The sequence below is a fragment of the Urocitellus parryii genome, chromosome 2 (genome assembly GCF_045843805.1).
Source record: "Urocitellus parryii isolate mUroPar1 chromosome 2, mUroPar1.hap1, whole genome shotgun sequence".
NCBI lineage: Eukaryota > Metazoa > Chordata > Mammalia > Rodentia > Sciuridae > Urocitellus > Urocitellus parryii.
Window position 1 is genome coordinate 174,200,635 of NC_135532.1, and position 25,793 is coordinate 174,226,427.

At 36.6% G+C, this 25,793-nt stretch overlaps 2 protein-coding genes across 2 annotated transcripts in view; both read left to right on the forward strand.

Moving 5' to 3' along the window:
• Pigx (phosphatidylinositol glycan anchor biosynthesis class X) overlaps positions 1-3,715 on the forward strand; it is a 25,488-nt gene extending 21,773 nt beyond the window's left edge. Inside the window, exons 7-8 of the mRNA XM_077795537.1 lie at positions 779-879; positions 2,889-3,715. Coding sequence (XP_077651663.1) covers positions 779-879; positions 2,889-3,032 — 245 coding nt within the window. The 3' untranslated portion in view covers positions 3,033-3,715. The remainder of the gene's footprint in view (positions 1-778; positions 880-2,888) is intronic.
• A 4,956-nt stretch (positions 3,716-8,671) lies between these two features.
• Pak2 (p21 (RAC1) activated kinase 2) overlaps positions 8,672-25,793 on the forward strand; it is a 78,216-nt gene continuing 61,094 nt past the window's right edge. The window contains exon 1 of the mRNA XM_026393942.2: positions 8,672-8,955. The gene's annotated coding sequence lies outside the window, so the exon portion shown is untranslated. The remainder of the gene's footprint in view (positions 8,956-25,793) is intronic.

Here is a 25,793-nt window from a genome sequence, read left to right on the forward strand (position 1 = left end):
GCCTGTTAAGTTGCTGAGGCTGGCTTTGAACTCACAATCCTCCTGCTTCAGCTTCCTTAGCTGCTGGGATTATAAGCATGTGCCACTGCACCCAGCCAGAGCACTCTTTATATGGGTGTTTTTCATGTGGAAATTTATCAAGTTATATGCTTAGGATGTGTTCACTTTAAAAATGTTATACCTTAAAAATCTTTTGTGTTAAAATTTTTAATGGAGCCAGGCATAGTGATGCATGCCTTGTAATACCAGTAACTCAGGAGACTGAGGCAGGAGAATAGTAATTTCAAGGGCAACCTGGGCAATTTAGTGAAACACTGTCTTAAAATAAAAGGGTTTAGGATGTAGCTTGACTAAGAGTCCCCCTCAGTACCCCCCTCCCCCAAAAAAAGGGGGGGTATTTGTTAAGTCAAGTTTGATTTCTTTATAATTTTGTAATTTCTTAGCCATCCATCCACATTAAAAAAAGATGCTTGGGCTGGGGTTGTGGCTCAGTAGTACAGCGCTCGCCTAGCATGTGCGGGGTCCTGGGTTTGATCCTAAGCACCACATAAAAAATAAATAAATAAAATAAGTATTGTATTCATCTACAACTAAAAAATAAATATTAAAAAAGATGCTAAAATAACAGTATGTGATAGATGGGTCCAAATCATATATATAGTGTATTAAAATGTTTGGAGACTCATATCCCAGGATTAACTTTTGTTCATGTTCAATATAGGACTAACCTTGAGTCCAAATCAGATTTCCTGACATTGTGTTCTACTACTTTTCTCAGAGTTCCCGATTTTGAGGTGCTGGGCTCAGTCACAAGTGGCAGCTCCTTGTGCTTTGAAGAGTAAGGATATATGCCAGTGGAACAACATGAAGTATAAATCAGTAAGCTAATATTTTAATGTTTTTAGATAGTGCTGCCTCTTTTAAGTCTTGTATTTTGTCATAGAATGTGAGTTTTTGTTTGTTTTTAATGTTGTTTCTTTGCTACTGATGGTAACAGTGTTTCCTTATTTGGGTAAAGTTATACAATTATTTAGGGGCTGTTAATCCTGTGCCTCATTGGGTTAGAACATAAGTATAGCTGATACACTTTTAAAAGGTGTGAAATGCTGAGGAAAAATAGTGTAAAGTTCATTTAGTTTTCCTTTATCAATAAAACTTTATTTTTATTTAGAACTTTTTATAGTTTTTTAACAAGAAAATAATTATATTACATAGAGGAAGTAGAAAAGGGAAACTAAAACCCAGTACTATCATTTAAACTTACCATAAAGCTTCTAGACAGTTGCTTTTTTTTTTTTTTTTTTTTTTAATCTAGTCTGGGCCACTTTGGGCCATTTGTAGTTTTGACTTCCCCAGCTTGTTTTCAGTTATTATTAAATTGTCATTAATACTTTCTAAGCACCAGCTTTGTCTTAGGAATCTACAGTCTCTACTTACCCCTCTCCCCTTTCTTTGGTTAACAGAAGTCTACTTCTTTCCTCTCTTCATCATGATAAGTCTCTTTACAAAGTACCTCTTTTCCTTTTTTTTTTCCCCCCACAATCCTTTTGTTCCCCTTTTATGAGCTGCCTTTTAATTGGTGCTTGTATTACTGTTAGTTTCTTTGTTTCTAATTCTCCTTAAGGCCTGCTTTGTTTGGTTGAATGGTACAATCTGTATCTTAATTTTTAGTATATTTTTACAAGGAGCCAAGTGAACTTGCAAGAAAAACTGTCAGTCAGATAACCAGAAGGCAGGTTTATTCATATGTACTATTGTGGATATTTAAATTTAAAGTAATTTTCTTATGGTTACTTAGAAATCTGCCAACCAGCTAGCTCAGGAAACTACTGCTTACAGTGAAGACCTACTGTAAAGCACTGCTATTTTTTATTGGAGGACATTTTTGAACTAACTTTTAGGAAGATGGATGGCTGCTAATATAGATTACCAATATAGATTACCATTTTCAGTAGATTGCCATTGCCATTTTGTACCTGAAAAAATCTGGAGAATTGCATTTGATTTTTTATATGAGTGAAGAGTATGCTTAAGAGTTTATAGATTGTTTTCCTTTTATTTCTTCCTTATATGTACCAGGAAAATAGGTATTAGGCCATTAATTAGGTGGTGTTCTAAATTAAGATTTAAGGTGCCTTTTTTTTAAAGTTGATTTTCAAATAGTGTTTGTTATAGATTTTGTTGATAACTGTTTTTTTTTTTTTTAATGTGAAATTAAAATCCAGGTGTGTATAAACAGAAAAGGAAAGTATTCCCAGGTTACCTAAAATTTAATGTTTTTTTAAAAAAACTTATTTAAAAACTTATTTTTAAACATAAAATTTCCCAAGGTTCCTAATTAAACCCCTTTATCTTCAAAACCAAACAGAACATAGAAAGTAAAGTGAACATAGGAGAATTTTTCATTGCTAGCCATAGGAAAGGATATATTCAGTTTTGTGATTTGTGAATAACAAACTGGAAAAAGCTGAGGAGAGATACTACAAAACAACAGATACTTTATTTTATTGTTTTTTCTCTAGATCTCAAATTATAATTCTATATTCAAAGGTAAAACATAGCCAAAGGAAGTAATTGTTTATATTGATTATAGAGGTGATGCTGGGATATAGTTTTTTTTTTTTTAAATAATACACTGAATTCTATATAACAAGTAGAAAAAGTCAAACTAATGTGAAATCAATTATTATGGGAATTTTAATCTATAACATTAAATGAAATGGTGGATCTGAAAGTCATTCAAACACTAATGTTGTATGTAATGCATTAGCTAAAAAATATTTGAAAGAAAAGAGAAAAAGATCAAATTAAAAAAAATCCAAGAAATAGCAGTTTCCCTTTAAGACATACATTTGAAATGTTTCTTATTTTTTATCCTCTCTCCACAGATATATAAGAATGTGACTCTACAAGTTCCAGTGGGACTGACTATACATACCTCTTTAGTATGTTCTGTGACTCTGCTCATTACAATCCTGTGTTCTACTTTGATTCTTGTAGCTGTTTTCAAATATGGTCATTTTTCTTTGTAAATTTTACACAGTTTAATGTTTCCTATAAACCAAATAAGATATGTTAATATGACTAGAGGTGTTCTTCCAGAATTAACTCATTGCTTTTTTTTTTCTTTTTTTGAGGCAACAACAGAGGTAGTCATTATTAAAAGAACTGAAATAAATCTCCCAAGTCATATATCTGAGGAACTGCATAATTAAAAATGGCCAATATTTCTAGAGGTCATTATATGTCAAAAACACTTCCGTATTAGGTACTTATTAGGTACTTCATCTTCTTTTACTCATAATAGCTCTAGAATTCAGGTAATATGACTGCCTATTATAATCTATATGGCAATCAATCACCATATAGATTGCCCAAGGTCACACTTGAACTCAATGGAAAATCATGGATGCAAATTCAAACAATTTGAACAGCTTACTCAAGAAGAGAAAGATGAAAAACAAGACACTACCCCAGAAAACCTTGGGATGAGATTATAATCAAAAACTATTTTCAATCATATATGGTAATTATGAACATATAGAAAAGCTAATGTACAGTGGAGCCCAACAATCATTACATAATCAAGACCTATTTTAGTAAGATTAGGAAAATGGCATCTGGAGGGTGTCAGAGAGACTTGAGTGGGAAAAGGATGTGTTGGGGTGAATCCACACACTTCCTGATGATAAGAATATACATTGAAATTGATGAAAGAGTTACTATTTGAAATAAAGACATTTTTCTTCATTTTCTTTTAAGATATACCATGTGATTCCTTGCCCCCAAAATGAAAAAGACCAAACAACTATATATTAGCATAAGAAATGCTGTTTTCTCTGAAGTTGGCCTTGGGATCTTAGCCAAAACCCTCCTCCTTCTCTCCCACATCTTCACATTCCTTCTCTACTCAGGCTTAAGACCACCGACCTCATCATTGGTCTCTTGGCTCTAATCCACCTGGGGATGCTGATAATTATGGGGTACATAGCTACAAATGTTTATGTGTCTCATGATTTTTGGAATGACACAAACTGTAAATCACTTTTACTCATACAGGTTTTTGAGGGTTCTCCATTTGTGCCACCTGCCTGTTGAGTGTCCTCCAGGCCATCACCCTCAGCCCCAGAAGGTCCTGCTTGGCAAAGTTCAAAGATAAATCCTTACATCGGGGGCTGGGGATGTGGCTCAAGCGGTAGCCCGCTCGCCTGGCATGCGTGCGGCCCGGGTTCGATCCTCAGCACCACATACCAACAAAGATGTGTCCGCCGAGAACTAAAAAATAAATACTAAAAATTCTCTCTCTCTCTCTCTCTCTCTCTCTCTCTCTCTCTCTCTCTCTCTCTCTCCTCTCTCACTCTCTCTTTAAAAAAAAAAAAAAATCCTTACATTGGACCCTGTGCTTCATTGTGTTTCTGTGGGTCTTCTACATTTCCTTGATTGCTCACTTCTCAATCTTACTACTAACATCCCCAGTGTAACCTCACATGTTCTTGTATTTATTGCTGAATCCTGTATTATTTTACCAATTAGTTATTTCCTCAGGCATTTATTTTCCATATTGGGTATATTCTGGGATGTCATTCTTATAGGGCTCATGGCCCTCTCTAGTGGGTACATGGTATCTCTCTTGTGCAGGCATAAGAGGCACTTCTAGCACCTTCACAACCTATCTCCAAAACTATCCCCTATAGAGAAAGGGCCACCTGGACCATCTTGTTGCTCATGAGCTTTTCACTCTCATGTACCATTTGGATTGTATTTTCTCATCCACAAACACTGTGTGGAACAATGACCATGTATGTCATTTTATCCAGATGATGGATGTCCAATCCCTATGCCATAACCTTTCCTTCCTTGCTCCTCTGAGCACACGGAGAGTCCATAGCATCCCATGAGAGGAGGGACTAAGGAGGCTGCACAGCGGGTCCTCAGTCAACCTCAGTTTTCCTATGGAAATGGGAAACTAAGGCCCTGGAGGAGCAGAATCTGAGGTCACATTTCTGAGCTCACATTTCTGGCTCGGGAGCCCTAGGGCCTTGCTCCCTGCTGGTTCCACAGTGACCTCTGACAGGATTTCCAGACACGAAGCTTCAGCCTCAAGGCCAAATGTAGGGTTTGATAGACCATGAGAGAATGAAATAGTATGCACTAAGTATATTCTTCACAATTGTCCTAATTAATGATATAGGATGGCAGGTAAATAGCTATTGATCTGATACCTTGTATCTTTCACCTTCTTTTTAAGATCTAAATCTAGTTATATAATCTAAATTATCTTTTTTTTTTTTTTTGGTACCGGGAATTGAACCCAGGGCCACTTAACCACTGAGCCATATCCCCAGACCATTTAGAAAAAAAAAAATTTGTTGGTTTTTAAACTTGAGACAGGGTCTTGCTAAGTTGCTTAGGCCTTGCTATGTTGCTGAGGTTGGCCTCTGAACTTTTGATCCTTCTGCTTCAACATCTTGAGGTGTTGAGATTATAGGTAAGCACTAGCACACCCAGCTCTAAATTATGTCTTTTTAGGGGTTGTGTTAGTATGTCTCTGTTATTAGTAATATCTTTTATTTTTATGATATCTTTATTTCAGCCTCATTCATCTGATTGATAATTTAGTTAGGTGTACACTTAGTTGTTTTCTCTTGGTACTTTGAAAATTTTATTTCATTATTGACTAACATCCCTTTGATGCTTTGGAAAAATATGCTATGAATTTAATAAGTTGTTTCTTTGTAGGCAATATCTTTTACTTTTGGTTGTTATATCTCAGGGGTTCTGCAATTTTACTTTGATATGTTTGAGATTTCTTTTTTCACTGCTTGGAATTCAGTTTGCTTCCTGAATCTGAAGATTCTTTAATAAGTTCTGGAAGATTCTCAACATTCTCACCATGAGGAGCCATTATTTCATCATGAACTGTTGTTTGATGTTACTAACAACAGAGACCTTTTGTTTTTTCTCTCCATGAATTCTTATTAGGGATATGATAGACATTTATAGTCTATCTCCATGTCTCTTAAACTTTCTTTCATTTTTTTCTCTCTCTGAACTGTTTTCAGCCTCTCAACCCACTGTAGATTGAAACCAGGGGCACATCCTGTTCTCAGTAATTTCTTTAGATCTGTCTTCCAGTTTACTAATTTTCTTTTCAATTGTGTGCAATCTGCTTTTTAACCCAAACATTGGATTTAGTTTCAGTTACTCTTTATTTCTAAAAATTCTGCTTGGTTTCTTTACAAAGTTGCTTAGTCATTTTTTAAAAAATTAGTTTTGTTTCTTGTGTTTTTTAGTTCCTGTCTTATTTAATCATTTAAATAAACTTATTCTCTAACCAGTCATTCTAACATCTGTATGGACTTCGTGTCTGTTTTAGTTTCTCTTGGTCTGCTCATGGTGGGTTATTTCCTTGGGTGTTTTAGGTACTTATGTTTAGCTTTTGAAATCCTCTCATCTGTGGAATTCTTTGAGAGCTGGGTTGAAGGTGCATCTATGCGGTGAGGATTTGTATTTGTTTTTTCCAGATCCTTAAGTAAGCATTATCAGTTACTTTCCTGACGTGAAGTTTCCTGAATTTTGCTATAAAGTGGAACTTTTAAACTCATATAAGGGAAAATTTAGTTAAGAATTCTACAGACTAATTTTTATTTTTCTGTCTATGCCAAGCCAAGGCTAAAGTAAATATTCTGCATGTTCCCAGTATGTTCTTGAGGATATAACCCCTTTTGAGTTACCAAGATCACAGACCCATCTTCCTGAACAGGTCCAAGGCCTTATCTTTGCTCTCTTGTCTCCTTTACAGCCTTTAAAACCATACAGATTTCTTTTGATAAGTAGGTACTCTCAATCTGAACAACCATGGTTGCTCTGCCCTGCATACCACTCTGGTTTCCTTCTTGTTTGGGTTAGTGTGAAGTTTGGAAGACTACCAAAAACATTCCTCCTCTTCCTCCTCCTCTTCTTCTTCTTCTTCTTCCTCCTCCCCCTCCCCCTCCTCCCCCTCCCCCTCCTGCCCTCCCCTCCCTCCCCTCCCCTTCCCCCACCCTTCCTCTTCCTCCCCCTCCCCCTCCCGCCCTCCCCTCCCTCCCCTCCCCTTCCCCCACCCTTCCTCTCCCTCCCCCTCCCGCCCTCCCCTCCCTCCCCTCCCCCTTCCCTCCCTCCCCTCCCTCCCCTCCCCCTTCCCTCCCTCCCCTCCCTCCCCTCCCCTTCCCCCACCCTTCTACTCCCTCCCCCTCCCCCTCCCGCCCTCTCCTCCCTCCCCTCCCCTTCCCCCACCCTTCCTCTTCCTCCCCCTCCCGCCCTCTCCTCCCTCCCCTCCCCCTTCCCTCCCTCCCCTTCCCCTCCCCCTTCCCCTCCCCTCCCCCTCCTCCCCCACATTTTTCAGTTGCCATGTTGTTTCTTGGTTCTTTTCTCTAAATATGATATATCAATTGAGTTTTTTGCTCTGCCTCCTGAGATTACCTCTCTCCTTTTCCACTATTGTCTGCCTAGTGTCCATCATGATTACTGCCTCTCTCATTCACTAGCCTTCTCCTCTTGCATCCCTATACTCTGTTCTCCAATTAGCAGTCTAGTGATCTTGAAGTATAAGCCAGATAATATCACTGCTTCACTTAAAATCTTTTAGTGGATTCTTGGAATGAATTGCAGACTTCCTACTATGGCATTCAAATTTTGTTTTTTGTTCATTTGGTTTTTGGTGTTTTGGTACTGGGGATTTAACCCTGTGGCACTTAACCACTGAGCCTTTATTAATTTTTTTTTTTTAATTTTGAGACAGGGTCTTACTATATTGTTTAGGGCTTGCTGAGTTGCTGAGGCTGGCCTCAAACTTGGGATCCTCCCACCTCAGCCTCCTGAACCTTTGGGATAACAGGCATGTACCACCACACCTGGCTACATAGGCTTTCTTAACTGACAATGGAAACCTATTTTCTCCTCCGGCCTGTAATGCTTTCCCTTGGATGTTTCTCATGGCTTAAAGGTCAACTCTGAAAAGAGGGCTTCTTTGGCCACTCTATCCAAAGTAATCTCCCTCAGTTTTTTCCTCATACCAGATATTAGTACTTTAATTACTCTTCATATTTGTAAGTTTCACAAAGACAAGGTGAGTCATGTTCACCTGTGTCCCTGATGAGTAATGGGTATCCTATATATTAGACACTGAAATGTGTGTTGAATACATGAATACATTCATTGACTCTTGTGGAAAAAATAAAGAAGCCTTAATCTGCGAAGAGTTGGGTTTAAATCAGCAGCAAAATGTAGTAAGAATTTGTAGGTTAAAAAAAGAAATAAAAAGCAAAATGGAGAATGGATGAATTTCCAGAAACAAATGTATTGAATCAAATATGTCAGCAATCCTCTGGCAGCTCTGACAGCATCATCAGTATGCACAACCTGACTGGAGACAGTGCAATGCTGAATTAAATGAGGAAATGGCTGCCCTTCTCAATACAAAGACCATCCCCACTCCACGCACCCAAAAAAGGCAGGGTGTGTGTTGTGGGGGAAGCAGTAATCATGATTAAACTACAACTCCCAGGATCCCCGCGCGAGCCCGCCCATTGGGAGGTTGTGCACAACTCCGTCCCCCAAGCCAAGGCTGCGGTCAGGGCGGGGCCGTGCTCTTGCCCCGCCCCCCGCTCATCGCCCTCGCCCTCCCCGAGGGTTGTGGCCACGCGCAGCGGCGGCGGTTGTTCCGCTTCCCCTCCGGCCCGGGCCGTCGCCATTGCCGAAGGCTCCCAGCCTCCCCTCCCTGGCGCCGCCGGGCTCGGTTGTAGCCCGGCCAAGCTTACCAGCGGCTGCGCTCCCTCGCGGCTCCTCCCGCCCCGCCGCGCTGTCCTGCCCAGCTCTCCACTCCTAGCACCGCGCACTCGCCCGGGGCAGCTCCGCAGCCCGCCAGGAGCTCGGACCAAGGCGCCTCGCCGGGGCGGGGACCTTTCCTCCCCTGGGGTAAGTGTGCAGACAGGCCCGCTTGTTTCGGACGCGGGCCGTCGCCCTCATCCCTCCCTTCTCCGCGGCCTGGCTGGTGGGAGCGGCCTGGGACTACGGACCTGCCCCGCGAGGTCCGGGAAGTTGCCACCTGCGAGCTGGGGGCCCCCGACTCCTGGGGCGGTGGCTCATTGTCTGCTCCCTGGGGCTGTTTTCTTCTCGGCTTTAACCCGAAATGGGAAGCTTGCTGGGCTGCCAGGGCTCGCTCTTCCTGGACCCAGCCCTGTTCTGATCGTGGCTCTACTCTTGGTCTTGCCTTCCCTCGCGTTTCACCCTCTCCCTTTTTTTCGGTCTACTATCGCTGGACGGGACCTCTCGGGGTTCGTTCCTTGATTTTTTCCCCCCTCTTTATCTCAGCTCCACCTTGCTATCTCTGTTCGCCGCAGTTTCACTGCTCAGGATTGTTGTCCTAGTTCTTAACTCTTCTCAACTCTAAGCTCTTTTTGCTCTAGTCCACATTGGTAGAAACAGTTTACCCGGGAGTTGAGGGCCTCCGCTTAAGAATAGAATTTTCGGATCTTCTCACAGTGCTTGTTTGATCTTCTGCCAGGAGGTGAATATTTGCTTCTTTAGGTAACTTAGGTGAAGTTGAGATTGGCTTTTCACCATGTTTGGCTTTCTTTGAAACAGACGCGCCTGCACGCATAAGACGTTGCCACAAATTCCTCCGTGTACTCAACCTTTTGACTGATTGTTTAAAGATATAGTCACCCGAAGAACTGAAGTGTCTAGAGTAATTGCCATTGTCAGTTGGTGTAAGTTTGCCCCCATCCAAGTATTTTTAATGGGAATAACTGAGTAGTGTGAGCATGATTTGTTGCCCCTTTGATAATAACCAACTCCCATTAATATAATCTTAGTGCAAGTGATCTGTAATTTTTCTGTTTTATTTTTTAAACTTTGTAAAAAGACAATCAAAATGGTTAGGCCTAAAATTAGACTACGACGAGCTGTATTTTGGATCAAGGTTGTGCACGTCACGTTTTTTCCCCTGCTGTGTTGACTCTTCCGCTCTTATAAGTAGGCAGGATATTGAAATGTACAAGAATTTGCTCTGGGGGTTTTGCTTTTGTAGGGTTGTCTAAAAGAATAGCATTTAATAAGTTAGATCGGGATGAAGGCGGTGAACAGTAATTTTTAAAGCAGGTTAAGACTTGTCAGCTTTGCCAGAAGTTGTATGGCTATGTAAAACATTCATGTTCCTCTCTCTCTATATTTCTCCCCTCCTCCATGAATGAAAGACTTTTTCATGTTAGAGATATTGATTTAAGGCAATTCTTACTCTTTCACCCTTGGCTTTTAAGTCTTTCTAGCTATTAATTAGCTAAGAACACTGATTTACATTATGGAAACTGAACCTGGGTGTTCGCCTATAATATATGTAGGTCTTAATCTGACTTTCAGATTTTGATGAAAGAGGTTGACCTAAATTCAGTGTGTTTTGTTTTCACTAAATACCCCACTGTTACCTTTCTCTCTAACAGGCTCTGGAAAAATAGCTTAGTACTAGCTTCAATACTGTCATCATTTATACCAAATGATTAGTTGTCTGTAATTTATCAGGATGCCTTGTTGGCCTGAGGGATTGAGGTGTAGAAATGTAGCAGTGTGAAACTTGTTCTGTTGATATCAACTTCTCTGCCACTTATTTCTATAAACTGTTTTGTTTGTTTTATATTTGTTTTGAGCTGATGTCTCACTGTGTTATTCAGACTGGCCTCTTAACTCTGGGCTGGAGCCATCCTGCTGCCTCAGCCTTTGGTGCACCGAAACTACAGGCAAAACTCACCCTGCTCTCTAGCCGCAAAAGCAGATAATTTGTATTAAGACTTCCATGGTTATTTCACTTCCATTAGAGTCTTGATTCCAGGTTTGCCATCATTCAGAAAGAGTGTTATTATTTTGGCCTTGGTGACACTTAATGCCAGTGTTGCAAACTCAAACTCATAAAGTAACTGTTGAGTTTGTAGTGGTATATGTCTACTAAACATGTGGTTCTTTGATCTTCATGATAGGTTTCCTTGTAGACATGGCTAACAGTTTAGTTTGTATTTCTTTTCAATTATGTTTTAAAAGAGGGAACTTAGAACTTGTTCTGATAGCTGAGTATAAACTTTCAATTTTACTTTTTTCAAAAATGAGAGAACTTAGTATAAGTAGCCAAGGATAAAATAAACAGGTACTGATAAATTTTTCAGTATTGGTTATTTCAGTAATGGTGTTCATGTATACATTTCTTTTGGCTTCCTGAATTTTCTGTTTTTGATTAAACTGGGCCATGTGCAAGAATTAAGTCCTCAGGGATTTGATCATTTTATCAAAACCCTTTCCAGTTAGAGGGTTAATTAAATACAGACTAATCAGAGGGAGGGTGTTAAGTTACTTGGAATTTATTCTTATGAGTTCTTACTTGTATCCTTTTTCCTTTCCATAAGTAGGGAGGAGGGAAATAGCCCCCATTGCCTCAAATACTAATAGTTTTCTTCCAATCAAAATAGTTTCACTACTGATTCTTAGATCACTAGCTGATTATAGTCTGATCATTCATTCAAGATTCTAGAGTTCAAGTCTTTTATCTGTGTGGTATCTCATATTGGTATGTACTCCTTATATCCTAAGCACTTACGAATTGGAGGCCTGGATTTGAATCTTGGCTCCTCTTATTGATCCTGGGTAAGATACACTTTCTTTTCAAAACTTAGTTTTCTCATTTATAATATGGGGATAATAATATAATAATATTAATTTCATAGAGATGTTTATGCCAGTTTAGACAATGAAGATAAAATACTTAGCAATTGCAGGAATTAAGGTGTGCACCACTGGGCCCAGCAGTCATAATTAAATTTAAAAATTATCTTTCAGGAGAATAAAGTTAATTTTACATGAGAAAAAAATAAAATACTTCTACTTTTGAAATAAAATACAGGTTTTTTGAAAATAGTTTTTCTAATGTAAAAGTATGCATATTTCTTATGAAAAATTTGGAAATAATGAAAACAATTAACAGGACAAAATCATCTTAATCTCAGCTGTCAGAGATAACCTTAATAATAGACTAGAAATGTGTATTTTTCTCTTATTTTTAAAATAAATTCAAAAGTAGTACATGCTCATTATGAAAAGTTAGAACAAGTTGATTAATTAAACAGTTAAAATTATTCCTTCCTCACTTACTAGTCCTATTCCTTAGAGGTATCTACCCACTATTAAAAATATTATTTAAGCATTGGTGTCACATGTTGTATATTTTTTTACATTTATTTTAAAATTAAAAAAACCTGATCATTGTGTATTATTTTCCATATTAATATGAATAGTTGCACTTCATCTTTTTGTTTTTGACAATCAGGAAATAGATGCTCCATTATATGGTAGTAATTAATTTTATTTGCAGTACTAGAGCGGTCGATCCCAGGAGCATTCTATCACTGGGCTATATACATCCTCAACCCTTTTTATTTTTTAAAATTGTGAGACAGTATCTCACTAATTACCAAGCTGGCCTGGAACTTGCAATCCTGCTGCCTCAGCTTCCCAAGTAGCTAGAATTGACAGACGTGTGCCACCATACCAGCATCTGGTAGTTACTTTAATTATTCATAATCATTTATTTGTTTTGAACAACTAAAACTAGAGCCTTAATGAATTTCCTCACGTCTTTGTGCATACACATTTGTGCATTTCCATAAAGAGAATTTTTTAAACGTGCATTTTAAGATTTGGTAGATTCTGAATTGCCTTCCCAAAAGACTTTACCAATCTATACTTTCTTATTTATATTTCCTTATTGAATTGTAGTTCTTTACACACAATAGGTATTAGTCCTTTACGTAATAGGTATTAATTCGTTACTAAGATTGTTGGGGGGGGGTGTAGTTTAGTATTGGTAAGAGCACTTGCCTAGCATGCTCAAGATCCTGGATTCCATCACCAGCGCTGCAAACAAAAAATTCTTCCCCATCCACCTTTATAAAGCACATTCTTCTATATTATGGTACTTTTAATAATTGTTGTTGGTTATTTATTTATTTATTTTTGGTACTGGGGATTGAGCCCAGAGGTGCTTTGTTTATCTCTGAGCAACATTTCCTCCCCCCTTTTTGAGATAAGATCTCACTAAATTGCTGAAATTGGTCTTGAACTTTCAATCCTCTTGCCTCAAGACTCCACAGTTGCTGGGATTATAGGCCTATGTCACCATGCCCACAGTAATTGTTTGAATCCTCATCCTTCTGTTATGTTGTTGTTCATGGTAGGGATAAGAGAGCTTAAAATAGTTTGTTACAGAAATAAAATATAGGTGTAAAAGTGTTTTAGGACTGTGGTGTGAAAATTAGTATTATTATAGGGGATTGGAAGAGGAAATATATATTTTTTATTGTAAGCATCACATTTTCTAAAAAGGGAAAATGCCCCCTTTTGACCCCTGCTTCTCATCTACCTGATTAATCCTCACCTCTCAAGTCTCAATTTTTGTGTGTAGCTTTCTTTGAGAATTTTTCTGATCTCACCATGATTTAGATATTATATATTTTATCTTAACATTTTAACACATAATCTTTATGTTCTGTGTGTTGAAAACATGAGTTATTCATTTAGAAATAAGAGTTATTTCTCTTTTGGGGCATTTTTTTGGTTGTAGATGGACACAATACCTTTATTTAATTAATTTATTTTTATGTGGTATTGAGGATTGAACTCAGTGCCTCATGTGTGCAAGGCAAGCACACTACCTGTACTGAGCTATAATCCCAGCCCAGTTTGGTGCACTTTTGAATTCTTCCTTAACTTCTTTCTGATCAAGCTATTACATTGGTAATTTGTTTTTTCATATAAACATTTAAAAGTTTCTCAAAAGATAGAAGGTTTTACACTCAAAATACAAATTAAAATATAATTTAGCTTTAAAAAAACTACTATTTAAGTTCTGAGATTATTTAAAAATTTTAATCTTATGAATGAGCAAATTGTTCTATAATAAAAGCAAGCAATAGAGATGAGAAAAGCATTTAGACAAAAATCTTAGGTGCTCTAAAGAGCAAATTACTAAAGAGTTGGCAGTTAGATTGGCAGATATGATAGTGGCAATCAGCTAAATTTTTGATAAAGTTTCTGTATTGTAAATTCTTTTCAAACCTTGTACTCTTCTTGTTAAAGATTTGGAAAAAATAAGGTTTAAAAAAAATTACCTCTTATATTACCTGTAGATAACTACTGTTGATACTTAGGTGTGTTTCTTGCCAGTAGTTTTTCTCCTTTTACTTATGCGTGTATTATACTTTATTTTTATAAAATCAGAATAATTTTGAATAATTGACTTTCTTTTTTACCTAATGATGGATCTTGAACATTTCACTCTGTTCTCCTTTAAAAAATGTTTAAAAATTATTTTTGTTAGACTTTTCATTGTGGGGTTGTACCTTAATTTCACTAGGTGATAGTTTTTCTTTTAACTTTTTTTTTTTTTTCTGGTACTGGAGATTGGATTTAGGGGTGATTTACCACTGAGCAATATTCCCATCCTTTTTTATTTTGATACAAGGTCTTGTTAAGTTGCCTGGGCTAGCCTTGAAATTTAGATTTCTTTCACTTTAATCTCCTCAGTTGCTGGGATTACAGGTTTGTGCCACCATGTCTAGCTTCTTTTTAACTATTGATAGGAGTATTTAATACTAAAAATTTCTGTTAACTATAGGTATTCCGTAGGTCATAGATTGTAAGGATCCAAAATTCTACTCATGTTAGTCATGAATAAATAATTTATTGAAAGGATGGATGAGAATCTTATACAAATTTAGTTTTATTAAGAGTAGGCAGGGCTGGGGATGTGGCTCAAGTGGTAGTGCGCTCACCTGGCATGCGTGCGGCCCGGGTTCGATCCTCAGCACCACATACAAACAAAGATGCTGTGTCCGCCAAATACTGAAAAATAAATATTAAAGTTCTCTCTCTCTCTCCCTCTTTCTCATTCTCTCTCACTCTTTTTTTTTTTTTTTTTTTTAAAGAAAAAGAGTAGGCAAAAGCTGGGCATGGTGGCTGTCATTTGTAATATCAGCAATTTGGGAGACTCAGGCAGTAGAATCACAAGTTTGAGTCTGAGGCCAGCCTGGGCAATTTAGCAAGACCCTGTTTCCAAAAAAAAAAAAAAAAAAAAAAGCACTGGTGGTAGAGCACCTTGGATTTAATCCCTAGTACTTCTGTAGTTACTTATATTATTTAGGAGTCACTACAAATGAGTCATTTTTGAAAATTTAATTTTCCCTGGTCAGTTTTTTTAGATTTTCGCATTTATTATTGTATAAGTTTTTGTAATATTTTTTGTCATTAAGGTTTTTTATTAGCAATTTCATTATTTTTATTTGATCCCCGATTTCTGCTTTTCTCTTTATTTACTCTTATTCTTTCTTTTTGTTATATTTTTTCTAATCTAATGAATTTTCAGTTTCTTTTAAAAATAAAAAGTTTTAAAACTCTTAATTTGCCTCTTGAGTACAGCTTTGGCTGCACTCTGTAATTTTACATAAATGATGTTCTATTCAGTACATTCCAAACAGTTGATAGTTCCAGTTTTTTTTTTTTGTTGTTGTTGTTGTTCGCTTGTTTTCTTAATTTGTTGGTATGTTCTGTTCTGCAAAGTTTCAAACAAGCTGCTATGCAATAAGTATGTGTTTATCGAGTGAATATTTCTAATTTTTAAAATTCTGGGTGTATGTTAACCAATAGACTTTGTTATATATAACAGCAGTTTTAGGTTCACAGCAAAACTGAATACAGATCAGAGTTCCCATATATCTCATTCCAAACAGTTGATAGTTCCAGTTTTTTTTTGTTGTTGTTGTTGTTGTTCGCTTGTTTTCTTAATTTGTTTGGTATGTTCTGTTCTGCAAAGCTTCAAACAAGTTGCTATGCAATAAGTATGTGTTTATCGAGTGAATATTTCTAATTTTTAAAATTCTGGGTGTATGTTAACCAATAGACTTTGTTATATATAACAGCAGTTTTAGGTTCACAGCAAAACTGAATACAGATCAGAGTTCCCATACATCTCATGCTCCCTTCCCTCAAGCCTCCTCAACATTAGCATCATGTACCAGAGTAGTTTGAATTAACATTGACATGTCATTATCATCCAAAGTCCATAATTTACATTAGGGTTCACTGTTGTGCATTCTATGGGTTTTGACAAATGTATAATGACACTTATTCACCCTTATAGTATCGTACAGAATAATTTCCCTTCCTCAAAATTCTCTGTTCATCTCTCCTTTCCCCAAACCCTTGGCAGCCAGTAATCATTTTACTGTTTCTATTGTTTTTCCTTTTCCAGAATGCCATATAGTTGGAATCACACATTATGTAATTTTCAACTTGGTTTCTTTCCTTTGCGATATGCATTTTAAGTTTCTCTATGTCTTTTCATGATTTGATTGCTCATTTCTTTCTAACACATCCATTATCTGGGTTTACCACAGTCTATTTATTGATTTTATATTATTATTATAATTTTTAATATCTTTATTTATTTATTTTTATGTGGTATTGGGGATCGAATCCAGGGCCTTGTCTGTGTTAGGTGAGCACTCTACCACTGAGCCACAACCCCAGCCCCTATTATTATTATTTTTTAAATATTTTTTTTAGTTATAGTTGGACACAACTACATTTATTTTATTTATATACATTTTTATGTAGTGCTGAGGATTGAGCCCAGGGCCTTGCATGCGCGAGGCGAGTGCTCTACCACTGAGCCCCAACCCCGCCCCTACCACTATTTATTCATGCAATTAATTATTGAAGGACATTTTGGTTACTTCCAAGTTGTGCAATTAGGAATGAGGCTGCTATACAATATCCATTTCTATGGTTTTTTTCCCTCAGTTTTTCAATTTGGCATAAAATACACTTCAGAAAATTTACCTTTTTAACCATTTTTAAGTGTATAATACAGTGGTATTAAATATGTTCATAAAAATGGGTGACTATTACCACCATTGATCTCTATAACTCTTTTCATATTGTAAAACTAACCATATCCACTAAACATAAACTCCCCATTCTACTTCCTGTCTCTTATAATTTTGACTATTCATATAACTGGAATCATCTAGTATTTGCCTTTTTGTGACTGGCTTATAGCATGTTTAAAAATCATTTCTTTTTCCGAGGCTGAATAATATTTCATTGTATGTGTATACCATATTTTACTTACCCATTTATCTATCAGTGGAAACTTGGATTGCTTCTACATTTTACCTGTTGTTAATAATGCTGCTATGAACATAGATGTACAAGTATCTCTTTGATACTCTATTTTCCAAAGTGGAATTGCTTGGGCGTATGTTAAATCTATTTTTAAGTTTTTTGAGGAACCACCAAATTGTTTTCCACACTGGCTATACTTACATTTCCACCAACAATACGGGAAAGTTCTAGTTTCTCTATATCCTTGCTATACTTTTTTTGCCCCTTCCAATTTTAAATAGTAGCTATTCTGATGGGTATATGTTGTCTCATGGTAGTTTTGATTTGCAGTGCCCTAATGATTAGTGGCATTCAACATCTTTTCATGAGCTTATTGCCATATGTATGTATTCTTCAGAGTAATGTTTGTTCAGGTTCTTGCATATAGGTTTTTGTGTGGACATAAGTTTTCAACTGATTTGGGTAAATATCAAGGAACATGATTACTGGATTGTATAGTAAGAATACTTTTAGTTTCGTAAGAATCCAAAGCAGCTATACACCATTTTGCATTCCTATCAGCAATGAATGAGAATTCCTGTTTCCCCATCTTCTTGCCAGCATGCTGTTACCAGTGGTTTAGATTTTAGCCATTCAGGTGTATGTGAAGTAATAACATTAGTTCTTAAATTTTCAGTTCCCCAATGATTTATGATGTTGAGTATCTTCATATGCTTTGCCATCTATATATTTTTTCTTTTTTTCTATTTCTTTATAAGTATACCGATATATTATTTGTGTCATTGTTCTTTTTTTTTTTTTTTTTTTTTGTACTGGGGATTGAACCCAGGGGCGCTTTATCTCTGAGCTACATCCCAAGTTCCTTTTATTCATTCATTTATATTTGGAGACAGAGTCTCACTAAGTTGCTGAGACTGGTCTTGAACTTGTGATTCTCCTGCCTCACCTTCTCAAATTGCTGGGATTATAGGCATGTACTGCTGTACCAGCTATCATCTTTGGTGAGTAATTAGATCTTTTGCCCATTTTTAAAAATTGAGTTCTCGTTTTCCTATTGCTGAGTTTTAAGAGTTCTTTGTAAATTTGGGGAAATAGTCCTTTTTTGTGTATTTTTTCCTCCATGTGTGGCTTATCTTCTGGTCCTTTGACTCTGAGTTTTTCATACATTTTGATGGCAGTATTTGGTGCAGGTATAAGTTCTGTGCTGCTTAAGATCTTTGTTATGGATTATACTTTATCAACAAAAAATGTGTTGCTTAATATTTTTGCATCTTATATTTTGTCTTTTTTTTTTTTTTTTTTGAGAATTTTAATATTTATTTTTTAGTTCTCGGCGGACACAACATCTTTGTTGGTATGTGGTGCTGAGGATCGAACCCGGGCCGCACGCATGCCAGGCGAGTGCGCTACCACTTGAGCCACATCCCCAGCCCTTATATTTTGTCTTAAATTCCCATCTACATTCTTTGTCCTGCATACTACTAAAGTTTATCTTTTCTTGCAATTTTGTTTTTGTTGTGTCTCTTTTTAAATTACATGTGGCCTATCTTTATTTTAGTCCAAAATGGATACTTAAGACATTCATGCTTATTGTCATAATGATTGCTGGCTTTCTGATGTTTACTTAATGTTTTCTATTTGATTATTATTATTATTTTTGCTGTTGCTTTGTTTTTTTTTAAATTTATGTTGAATATATGTAATAAAATTATCATCTCTGCCATTTTGAAGTCTTTGGCGTGAAGTACTTTTACATTGTAATGCAATCATCACAATTATTCATCTCTCAAATGTTTTTCATCTTCCTCAGCTGAAACTTTGTGCTTTCTAAACACTGCCCATTCCTTCCTACTGCTAACCTGTAGTGTCCTACCTCTAATCTATTTTCTGTCTTTATGATTTTCATAAAAGTGGCATCATACATTAATTGTCCCTTTCTGTCTGGTTTATTTTGGGTAGCATGTTTTCAGGGCTCATCCATGTCGTAGTATATTTTTGTACTTCATTCCTTTTTGAGGCTGAGTAATATTCCGTTGTGCCATATTTTGTTTATCTGTTCATCTGTTGGTGTTTTCTGTTTTCATAACTTTGTTCTATTTACATAACTATGTGAATTATTCTTGGTTTGCTTCTGTTTAAAATATTTGGAATGCATAAATTCTGTATTTAAAGTATACTAGTTTAAGTGAATTCAAATTTGTTCTAAATTGAAAAAAATTAAACATTTCTGATTTGTCTGAAAAAGAAAATTATTTTGATTCTCCCTTTATCTGAAGACTAGTTTTTTCCCCTAGATCCTCTTCATTTCATCCTCTTATCCCTTCCAGGATGAGCTTGGGACCCAGGATATTGTTAAAATATTTTTTGTATTTAATATTTTTAGCTTCATCTTCTTTCAGGACTTTTGTCCTAGTAATTACATTCAGTGCTAACACATTATTTAAACTGTATTTAGGTGGATTGTCAGTTTTCTAGGTTTCAAATTTAAATTGATTGATCATATATATCACCTATCATACATTTTAAAAAATTGTTTTTTTTTTTTTTTTTTTTTTAGTTACACATGACAGAAAATCCATTTTTTTAGAGTTATATGTACATAGACTATATCTTACTCTAATTAGGGCCCCAGTTGTGTGGATGTGCATGCTGATAGAATTCATTGTATGTTGTACATTTTCATATGTTATATATTTTCAACTAATATTATAGTAGGAGTACTTGGAAGCCATGCATAAAATTATCAAGTCATTGACTTCCTCAGAAATTCTGTCAATGTTGTTTTGTGTCAACTTGCATTAATCATTTGTTTCAGGCTGTCCCGTCCCCCATTCGTTCTTTTTCCTGTGCCATGATGGTGGTAGGAATTTTCCTTTTTCTTTTTATTGAAGTATTTCAACAGATCATGTCTTGTAAATGTTCACTATTGTTGCCTGAAATACTAGTTTCTCCTGATTGACATACCTTTTTTTTTTTTTTTAATTTCCAGAAATACCTTTGGTTGTTACTTTTGTTTCAGTTGTTCTTTTTCTTCTTTGAAATCATTATAATTGTGGGCTATGGCTGTGGCTCAGTGGTAGAGTACTTGCCTAGCATGTGTGAGGCACTGGGTTCCATTCTGAGCACCACATATAAACAAATAAAGTTCCATCAGTAAATAATAAAAATGTTTTTTTTAAAGAAAACTTTGTAATTGTTAAGTTGGCTCACCATTTCTGTCCTCTCTGTGAGCTGCTCAAATGTTTGCCCTTATTATCACCTTTGATTTTCATTTTTTATCTTCAGTATTGATTTTATTTCTGCTATTGCAGTTTTAATTTTTTGCATCCTTTTAAAATTTATCCTCTCTTTTTCCTTCTCCTCCTCCTTCCTCATGTTTTACCTCATGAGTTTGTAGTCCTTTTGCCTCAGCATCCCTGGTAGCTGGGATTATAGGTGTATGCACATGGCCCCCTTTTCTTCTTAAATTACTCTCATTTCATCTTGGTCTTTTATTTCAGTATACACCTGTTTTATACAGTTTACCCAATGTTGGGAAGTTATTTGGTTTTGGGCCCTGCTTCCATGTGAAGAGTAATCTTTCTTCTTCCTTGTGCTGATTTATTTTTTTGTTGGGATCATTGTATTTTTTTTCCTGCCTATTCATCACTGAATAATAATTGTGCATTTGTTAGAAATGTTTGTGGGTTCTCCTTGCCTTTGCAGTTGACCGTGGTTCTGGATGAAACTTTTGCTTATGTGTATGTTGAGAGTTAAAAACACAACCTATCGCCTGATTCCCAATGAATAATGGGCATTCGTCTAATATGCAGTTCTAGTTAGGGTAATGGGATCTTATCAAAGTGTTTCTATCCGTGTAACTCTGAACTGACATAATATATAAAAATCTTTGGTTTCTAGAATGTGCTACACTAAGAGCTCTTCCTGGTTCCAGCTGGTGTAAGGTTAGAATCAAAGCAAGCTGTGTTACACTTTACTTTTTTGATTACGCCTCTCAGGAAGCGATGTGTTTGTCAGTCCAGGTTTCTGCTCTTATACAGCTCTGCCTGAACCTTACATATACACAAACATTTAGATATTTCTTATTTGTTTTCTGGAACATGCATGCCATTCTAATGTATGTAGAAAAATCAGAGAAGATAAGGAACTCTGGTTGCTATAAGAACTGCCTCTGCATAACCGTGGATGTTTTGACTAGTTTGTTCCTTTGAGAGTGACATTGAGTCTCTAAATAAAGGGATGTCTAGTGCAGAGGGACAAGGTATCTTCCTATCTTCTTTTAGGCAGAGGGTTGAACTTCATTTTATGAGGCAGAACATGGTTGGTTCATGAGTCTTTTTCAGTTAAGTTTTAATGACCTTATAGCTAGTGGGAATACTCAGAGGTCTGGTATAAATTGTGTTCATTGAAATCTGGGACAGACTACATGAGTGACTTTGATTTGATACCATTATTCACTAGAATGAGTCTGTTCCTTTGTTTTCTTGCACATGTAAGCACATACTCTACCACTGAACTACACCTGCAACTCTGTTCCAGTTTTTAAGACTTAGATTACCACTTAAGTAATCAAATCAGTCTTTTTTTAAAATATATTTTTAGTTGTTGATAGACTTTTAGTTTATTTATATGCAGTGCTGAGAATCAACCCAGTGCCTCACACATGCCAGGCAAGCGCTCCTGCTGAGCTACAGCCCCAGCCTCTCAAATCAATCTTGACCTTCATCTTTCACTAAAAAATTGTACCTGAGATTGAAAATTATCACTTTAACAGGGAAAAGTTATCTTGTCCCAATTTGTATATATTTGATATTCAGTGAAGTTGAACACTTCATATATTTATTGCTCCTCCTGTGCCCTCATCCATTTTTCTTTCTTTTATATTGGAGATTTAACCCAGTGTACCCTTTACCACTGACCTATATCACTAAGTTGCAGGGCCTTGCTAAGTTGCTGAGGCTGGCCTTGAACTTGTGATTCTCCTGTTTCAGCCTTGTGAGTTGCTGGGATCACAAACATGCACCACCACTCCTGGCCCTTTTTCATTTTTTAAAGTTTATAAATTTTTTAGTTGTAGATGGATGGACACAATACCTTTATTTAATTAATTTATTTATGGGGCGCTGAGGATCAAATTCAGTGCCTTCTACATGCAAGGCGAGACTACCACTCTCAGCTACAACCCAGCCCCCATTTTTCCATTTTGAATTGCCATTCGGAGTTTGTGGCTAAACTTAGACAAGCTAGACTTAATAGTGTTTAATGCATTTCTTCTTTCTACATTTTTTAGTAGTCTTTGTTGTTATTTGCCTGCTCTCTCCCCATTCTCTACTGTACAGATAGTGCTAAAGCATTTTCTGAGCCTCATCAATTTAGTTTCGTCATGCTTGGTCATGTTTCACTTTTTAGTGTGGTGATGGAGCAGAGGCCAAAGGAAAGAAGCAAAAAATAAATAAATAAAAAATAAAGATCACATCTGAATTACACAATTTCTTTACTCCTGCATTTTCTCTGTATATAGAGACCTCTCTTTGCCTGGCAGATTCCTTCCCATCTTTCAAAAGCCAATCTGATTTCTTTGTCTATTTACTTATTTATTTACTTAGTTACCTATTTATCTATCTATTTATTTTCTTTTTCTTTTTTGTTCTGGGGATTGAACCCAGGGCTTCAGGCATGCTAGGCAAGAACTCTACCACTGAGCCACATCCCCAGCCCTCTGGGTTTTCTTCCATTGGATTTCTTTGACCTCTTTCAGCTCTTACTTCATTGCTGAGTGTTATATGTTGCTCTTTTCCCCCTGACTGACCTCAAAACCAAGACTAACTTTTTATTTTATTTTGTAGTATGAGGCCTTGTACCTTGTGAACAACACCCCTGAACTATATCAACCCTTTATTTCCTTTTTTCTTTTTTAAAAATTATTTATTTATTTTTAATTTTTAATTTTTTATTAGTTGCTCAAAACATTACAATTATCTTGACATATCATACATTTGATTCAAATAGGGTGTGAATTCTTATTTTTCCACGTGTACAGATTTCAGTATCACATTGGTTTTACAGCAACGTTTATACATACAGCCATACTAGTGTCTATTGTATTCTTCTACTCTTCCTAACCCCCCTCCCCTCCCCTCCCCTCCCATCACCTCTCTTTACCCACTCTACTGTGAGACTTTTCTCTCTCTCTTTTTTTCTTCTTTCTTTTTTTTATTTTTAAATTTTATTTGGAGACAGTGTCTCCCTAAGTTGCCATGGCTGCCCTTAACCTTGTGATCTTCCTGCCTCAGCCTCTGGAATAGCTAAGATTATAGGTTTACACTATAATGTCCAACTAAGACTCAAGTCTTTGATCTCTCATACCTGTTACATTTTAGGCACCAAATAAATATTTGAGGGCTGGGGATATAGCTCAGTTGGTAGAGTGCTTGCCTCTCATGCACAAGGCCCTGGGTTCAAATTCCCAGCACCACACACACACACACACACACACACACACACAAAAAAAAAATATATATATATATATATATATTTGAATGAATGAATGAATTAGGAAAAACTTAAGAATTCTTATTATTTCCCCCTAAATATGTTTTTTTAATTTATTGTTTCTTATTCTAGTGTGGAAATGGGAAGAAAGCAGGAATCTCTGTTTGAGGTTTTTATAATGATCACATACTACTTTTAAGAATAAAAACAAGCTGGGCACAGTGGCACACACCTGTAATCCCAGCAGCTCAGGAGGCTGAGGCAGGAGTATTGTGAGTTCAAAGCAGCCTCAGCAAATTAGTGAGGCCCTAAGTAACTTAGCAAGACCTGTCTCAAAATAAAATGGGTTGAGGATGTGGCTCAGTGGGTAAGTGACCCTGGGTTCAAATCCCTGATACCAAAAACAAGCAAACAAAAAGAATATAAACAACATTCCTCAACTTCCAGGTGCTTCCAATTGCCCAGTACCTACAATTTTCTGGGCCCATTCAGCATAGTCTTTATTTGCTACTACTTGCTACCATAGGCAAGATTATCCTTACTGTCTCACAAGCTAAGTTATACTTATTGTTCCTCCTACCTGGAATCCTATCTTCTGGTTAGGAATATGATCTCTTATAAATACCAAGGGATACTTGTATTGGAAATTGAATAGTGAGAATTTAGACTATTTAAAGTCCTGGTCTCATCTTGAACATATGATTATTAAGGTGTGAGGTTTCTGGATCTGTTTTATCAAAAGTTAGAACAATTAATTAAATATCCCATTTCCATTTAATTGTCCTCACTTTCTAGACTAGTGACCTTCAAGAAGATAGTGAATGTGTGTGTCTTCTCGTTTTCTGGACCTTCATTACTCTAAAGAAAAAGAAACCCTTTAATTCTTATGCCTTCACAAACAAAATCTGTTAATTCACCAATTTATTTGTTCAACAAATAATAACTCATTGCCTGCTCTGGCCTGGGCACAATGCTGTGTCTTAATAGAATGGTCAACCAGATAATTCACTGAGTCTGTGCTCTCAGAGTTTATACCATAATTAGAGAAGACACATTTGTTCATCGAGATGAATGTTAAGATAAAGGAAATAGCTAGGCAAGGTGATGTAAGCCTGTAGAGGCTTGGGAGATTGAGGCAGGAGGATTGCAAGTTCAAAGCCAGCCTCAGCAAGTTAGCGAGGTCCTAAGCAACTTAGTGAGAACCTGCCTCAAAATAAAAAACAAACAGGGCTGGGGATGTGGCTTAGTGGTTAAGCATCCCTGAGTTCAATCCCCAGTACCAAAAAATAAATTTTTTTAAAAAAGGGATTGGAGATGTCAAAGGTTGAGTGCCCCTGCATGCAATCCCCTTTAAGAAGAAGAACAAGGGCTGGGGTTGTGGCTCAGTGGTAGAGCACTCGCCTAGCACGCGAAGCCGTGGATTCGATCCTCAGCATCACATATAAATAGATAAATAAAGATATTGTGTCCAACTACAACTAAAAAATAAATATTAAAAAAATAACGAAAGTTACTAGCAAAAATAAATAATCCAGGCAGCAGTTTTTGTTTTTTAAAATGATGACTGTTGTCAGCCTTCTTTTCACATGAAGTATAATAGCATAGAATGTAGGAGACACAGCTAAGAAATCATGAAAGTGATTCTATTTCTGAACATAATAAAAACTATAAGTGGTTTTGTCACCTTCAAAAGTAATCCCATTGAAAAGCCATGTGGTTATTCCAGTGATGCTTCTATTTCTTCAAATCATTTAAAAAACTCTTTGAGTTGCTCTTGGACCGTCATTTTGTTTTCTTTTTTTGGTAGCAGAGATTGGACCCAAGGGCGCTTAAGCACTGAGCCACATTTCCAGCCCTTTTTATATTTTATTTTGAGACAGGGTCTCACTGATTTGCTGAAGCTGGCTTTGAACCTGGGATCCTCCTGCCTCAGCCTCCCAAGTCTCTGGGATTATAGGAGGGCACCACTATGCCTGTTAGAGTATCTACTTCACCAGAGACAAACTCATCATCTCTGCCTCAGTGTCCATCTTAACTTTGATGTGTCTGCCTCACACTACTTGCTTTCTTTTCCTCAAAAACTCACTTAAAAATTTTAAGAC